This window comes from Ricinus communis, chromosome 10 (assembly GCF_019578655.1).
Source record: "Ricinus communis isolate WT05 ecotype wild-type chromosome 10, ASM1957865v1, whole genome shotgun sequence".
In the NCBI taxonomy this organism is placed as follows: Eukaryota; Viridiplantae; Streptophyta; class Magnoliopsida; order Malpighiales; family Euphorbiaceae; genus Ricinus; species Ricinus communis.
In genome coordinates, this window is record NC_063265.1 from 15,600,249 (window position 1) to 15,606,248 (window position 6,000).

General features: G+C 36.2%; 1 protein-coding gene across 1 annotated transcript; it reads left to right on the forward strand.

Moving 5' to 3' along the window:
* The first annotated feature begins 1,580 nt into the window (after positions 1-1,580).
* LOC8274891 (iridoid oxidase) lies at positions 1,581-3,869 on the forward strand. The gene is made up of 3 exons (XM_002528601.4): positions 1,581-2,174; positions 2,267-2,711; positions 3,025-3,869. Exons 1-3 carry the CDS (start codon positions 1,702-1,704, stop codon positions 3,643-3,645), a joined length of 1,539 nt encoding a protein of 512 aa, XP_002528647.1. The 5' UTR covers positions 1,581-1,701; the 3' UTR covers positions 3,646-3,869.
* The last annotated feature ends 2,131 nt before the right edge of the window (positions 3,870-6,000 follow it).

Sequence of the window (6,000 nt, forward strand, 5' to 3'; positions counted from 1 at the left end):
TCTGCTGCGATATAAATTTACTTTTAGAGCCATCGATTTCATGATTGAGTGTGTGTCAGAATGATTCTTTAGTGATTATGCTCAAGTTGGTGGTTTTCCTGTCACATTACGAAGATATTTTGTTATTTTCTGGTTTTGCAGAATGAAATATAAATAATGTAATACTGGCCATACTGAGTGGTTAACAAAGTCAGGGATGCCCTGAAATCTTTTATATTTGTTGGAGCAGGTAATGAATTATTTTGTATTATTGTTATTATTCTTTTCTGTTGCAATCTTGGACGCTACATAAGCAACCTTTGTTAATTGAATAAAAATAAAAAATAAAAATGGTTTCCAGCACTCTCCTTTTATTTTCTTTGTTTCTTTCCCAACACCTTTGCTTTTCTCCTTATTTAAATGTGTAAAAACAACAAATATTCTTAATATAAGATGAATCATGAAAATATTTTTCTAGCTTTGTCATTTTGTTCGAGGTGGTAAAATTAAGAAATGTACACCAAACCTTCAAGTGGCCATGGATCGTGGCCACAATAAGTGGTGACCATGAATGGCTTCTTTTTTTTTTCCTTTTTAATATGTATGTTATTTTAAATTGATTAGAATTATTATTATTTTTAGATAATATCTCATTTTAAATATTTTAATATAAAGTTATTTAAGTTTAGGTTCTTTTACTATCAAATTTGTTTTTAATGTAAAATTAATTTTTATAGTTAATAATGAATAGTGCATATAAAGTAAAAAATAAAAACTGCAAATAAAATATATGGCTTTTCTCTGCATACAAACATATATCGAAATATAATTTTGTTAAACCTGAATTGACTAATGACCTATAAAATTATTAAATTGAGATTTAATGGTTCAACTATTGATGTTTTAATAATAATAATAATTATTATTATCAAATAATTCATACTTACAACAAATTATAATAATTTAAAGTTCAAAACCATATATCATGATATATATACAATTTTAGAATTTAAAATGTCTTTATCTTCCAAAATCTTGAATATACTTTACATATTTATATAGATTTTTGGTTAATCTATAAGATACAATTTTTAGAATTAATATTAAATAATTGATATATATTTTATTATTTAAAATTAATAAATATAAATTATTTATTTATTAATTTAATATATATATAAGAATATATACCTAAATTAAATAAAAAACTTTCATTTACTCTTTGCATGAAATATTCTTTTTCATGTTTAAACAAAACCCCGTTTTCTCGTGTGTGTAGCGATCAATTTGCAACCTAATAATTTTGTCGGAACAAGTGCGCATTCTTCCACATTTCCTCCTCTAAGATAGTACTTGACAAGCAGCTCTGTGCTGTTTCAATACATGATTGAGAAGATGATAATAACTATTTTATTTGAAGATCCTTATCTTGCAATCTTTTTTTTCTGCAGTGGTACTTTATTCTTCAAATTAAAAAAAGAAAATCCATTACTGACTGGTAGTGGGTTAATTTTGTCGGTACATCATCACTATACACCTGACAGTAAACGTGTCAATAATTGTATGCCAAAAGATCAGAGATTTGTACATTTAAATTATGTCTACGCCTAAACCTCCATCACTACTCGATATAAGTAAGAAGAGGGGATACAAGTTCAGCATGCAATTGATATATAAACTCAAGAAGCTAAAAAGTTAAGTGGCACTCGGTGCACCAAAGAAATGGACTATGTCACTGGTTTGCTTATTTTGGTAAGTGTTCTCTTATCAGTAGCACTGATTCTACTAAATCTAAATGGCAATCACCGTACCAAGAGTCGACCTCCAGGGCCCCCAGGATGGCCAGTCATCGGCAACATTTTTGATCTTGGAACTATGCCACACCAGACTTTATACAAGCTAAGGTTCAAGTACGGACCTGTGCTTTGGTTAAGACTAGGTTCCAAGAACACTATGGTGATACAATCGGCAGCAGCAGCGGAAGAGCTGTTCAAGAATCACGACTCCAGTTTCTGTGACCGCTCGTCTCTTGATGTCCTTACATCCCATAACTACTGCAAGGGATCACTTGCAATTGGCCGGTATGGTCCATTTTGGCGAGTTCTCAGGCGTATTTGCACCATGGAACTTATGACTAACAAGAGAGTCAATGAAACTGCTCCACTACGGCGAAAATGTATCGACCAAATGATCAAGTATGGTTAAATACCTATCAACTGGTTAGACATATAATTGTTACATGTATATTCATTTTTTCTTGGCAATGTCTTTTCCCAATGGCGAACAGGTATATTGAAGAGAATGTAGCAGCTGCTAGCGCAAGGGAAGAAGCAACAGAGGTAGATTTGGTTCATTTGCTATTCTTGACAGCATTCAATGTAGTTGGTAACCTGACACTCTCGCGAGATCTTTTAGACCCACATTGCAAAGAAGGGCATGACTTCTATAAGGCCATGGACAAGTTCATGGTATGGGTTGGGAGGCCAAATATTGCAGATTTTCTACCATTCTTTAAATGGATAGATCCTCAAGGGCTGAAAAGAAACATGAACAGAGACCTAGGCCAAGCCATCAGAATTATATCAGGGTTTGTGAAAGAAAGGATTGAGGAGAATAAATTAGGGAAAGAAAGAAAGACCAAGGATTTCCTAGATGTGTTGTTGGATTTTAAAGGTGATGGCAAAGAAGCCCCTCAAAAGATCCCATATGACAAGGTCATTATAATCGTATTGGTAAGCACACTATCGAGTCCTGCCAATTTGCAATCATGATTCTTAACACTTTCTTTCTGTAAAGAATCGCTGCAACACACTGGTAATTTCTAATTCTTATGGTACTAAGAAAAATTGTTGACTTAAGAAGTATTAGTGAGTGTCATTGGGTTAGTAGCTTACTGTTCACTCCTAGTGACCTCATTCCCCTCTAAAAATCTTGAGTTCTTAACTTCTTGCTCTCTGTGATGAACACTATTGCTTATTATTATTCGATTGCTGAACTACTTACCCATTTACACGCTGCTAATTATCGAATGTGTTGATGGTGCAGGAAATGTTTTTTGCAGGATCAGAGACTACAAGCACTACAATGGAATGGGCAATGGCAGAACTACTGCGCAGCCCTGACAAAATGAAAAAGCTGAAAGAAGAACTGGATGAAGTTGTTGGAGAAAATAATAAGGTGGAAGAGAGTGACATTGACAAACTTCCATATCTGCAAGCTGTGGTGAAGGAAACACTCAGGTTACATCCTGCAATTCCTTTACTCCTTCCAAGAAATGCCATGCAAGATACAAACTTTATGGGATACCACATACCCAAAAATACACAAGTATTTGTAAATGCGTGGGCAATAGGAAGAGATCCAGATTCTTGGAAGGATCCTTTGACATTCAAGCCTGAAAGATTTCTTGGTTCAAACATTGACTACAAGGGTCAGGATTTTCAGCTGATTCCATTTGGGTCAGGAAGAAGAATTTGTGTGGGCATGTTATTGGGTCAGCGAGTAATTCACCTTGGTTTGGCTTCTCTAATTCACTATTTTGATTGGGAAATGGGCAGCAATTCTAATTCAGAGACCATAGACATGAATGAGAGGACTGGAATAACAGTTCGTAAGCTTGATCCTTTGAAATTAGTACCAAAGAAACGCACGAAGTTAAGAAACTAGAATAACAGCATCAATTGTTATTTGGGTATTATCTACTTATCTTCCATGCTTACAGGACACGAATAAAATGTATGGTTGTAGGAAAAATGTGAATTTAATGGAGTTGAATTATTTACTTCAAATTACTAGAGGCTGCCATAGATAAATAAGTCTACTATGTATAAATTAAGTTGTATGATCTTTTATCATGTTTCAATAATTCTAAGATTGTGACTTTAAAGGAAGTTTAGTGAGACAAAATTTTCAAAAGGAATATGGAAAATCATAGAGAAAACCCTGTAAATAGAGAGGGGTTATGACGAATTACATCAAAGATCATTATTATTTCTAGGATAGAAGTACCGTCTTGAAGTAAGTGAATGTTGTTTTAAAAGGTCTCCAATTCACAACCTAAGACCTTACACATGAAGATAATGGTGGGAATAACTGAGAAAGGATGGTTGTTTTATGCACATTTCATTGTAGACACATTCAAGGAGAAAGGATGGTTGTTTTATGCACATTTCATTGTAGACACATTCAAGGAGCAATTAACATGGAAACGTATCAGATGAGAAGCAATTTTGTCATTCCCAGTCACCAATTATTTTTGCAAACTTGGGAGAATCAATGAAAGATATGATGGTACTTTTAGCATTAATCATGGAAGATAAGAATTAGGTTAGCCACAGGGCATGAGCTCTAGTCCCACGTGTCACGTGAGATTTGTTTTATCCTTAAATTTTTCCCACGTGCGGCCTAGCTTACTTGATTTCCTCCGAAGTCAAGATTGCTTAGTCGCCCTCCTGATGCTAAACCGCAAAAATGGAGCAATTACTAAACGAAGTATACTTAAGAAAGTGGCAGGTTTTGGAAGTGTAAGCTGCTTAGTTCTCCACCTAACTCCTTATGTTGGTGTTATATGTTCTATGTTACAAATGAAGAATGGAGGGATATTTATAGGCATGGATGGCCACCATCCTACCTCCTTAAAAGAATGTTCTAGATGTTATATGTCCTACAAGTCAGAATATTCTAGAATAGCATATATGCCTGAATCTAGAGTATTACATATTATGGTACATACTGAGAGATGTTAAATGAGTGTCTTAAGCATTCTAGCTATATCCTTATGTGTGTGTGAATATTCTATTCTAGTATATACAAGAATTGTCCCTACTGTTTAAGTGTCACATCCTTCTAGCATACCATACTCTGAATCTACATCCTGTACAAGCTGAGAAATTCTCGCATACTCTAGATTTCTTTCTAGCACTCTCAAAATTTTTTTAGATTTGAGCTCCACGATGTGACATTCTCCCCACCTAATTTGGCAATGCCCCCCTGTTGCCTTCTCCTATGACATTTGATTCCTTTAAATTGCCATAAATTGTGAATCAGAACTCAACTTGCCTCACTTTCGGAAGTCCCTTCCACTTCGACAAGAAACCTGGCGGTCATCGGAGGTTGGTTGGATTGTGGCACTACGGTGGGGATAATATATAGTCCACCTCTTTATCATATTGAGCTTGCACATTCAAAGGAGCTCATTTCGACTTATTCTCGTGCCCCTGTCATCAGATCCTCCCTATAAGGCTTTAGCATGCTCACATGAAAGCATGGATGGATCTTGATGCCTTGTGGAAGTTCCACTACTATTTATACTACTTAATGGGAAGGTTATCGACTTCTTCTCGAGTCAAGTGGCTGCGCATGCAAATATAGCTTGACAAGCACCTTGTCCCCCTTAAACTCCAAACTCCATTGGTCTCTTCTTCTTATCCACCCACTTCTTCATTCGGCTTGGACGCCTTTTCCAAGTAGGCTCGAGCAACTGCTCCTCCTTCCATTCCCGCTCATGTTGACTTCTTGACCGAATCCATGGCAAGTTATAAGAGATTTCATTGCCTGTAGACTTATAACTATCTCTCGAATGGACTTACTACCTACACACTGACCTTATTAAAAGAATGATTGGGGCAGAGCCAATCCAGCGTCTGCTGCCCAACTGGTTGCAATCTACTCCGAAGTGTCCTCCGAATATAGTTCAAGAGTATCGCATCCTGATCCTATTGCTTCTTCGTCGGGGTTTGTCAGAGAACATAGTGAAGAATCGGGGTGCTGTGCTGACGAACAACCTTAACTCTATCAAAAATGACGCGCATATCTCGTCTCATTGCACATCTCGTTGATATTTCACCAATGCTTCAGAGGCGGTGGCCTGGCATGCGGGCGACCGAGCGGGATGAAGATGCCATATTTTGAGAATCGATCCACCACCACGAAGATTAATGCATCATCCCGGATAAAAAGGAAGCCCATTAAGATCCATGGAGACACTTTCCATGGTCTCCCGAGGAATAGGAAGTGGCTCTA

Coding starts and splice junctions, on each gene's coding strand:
- LOC8274891 (XM_002528601.4), top strand. CDS start 1,702: ATGGACTATGTCACTGGTTTGCTTATTTTGGTAAGTGTTCTCTTATCA. Junction 2,175..2,266: donor TGTATCGACCAAATGATCAA/GTATGGTTAAAT, acceptor AATGGCGAACAG/GTATATTGAAGAGAATGTAG. Junction 2,712..3,024: donor AGGTCATTATAATCGTATTG/GTAAGCACACTA, acceptor TTGATGGTGCAG/GAAATGTTTTTTGCAGGATC.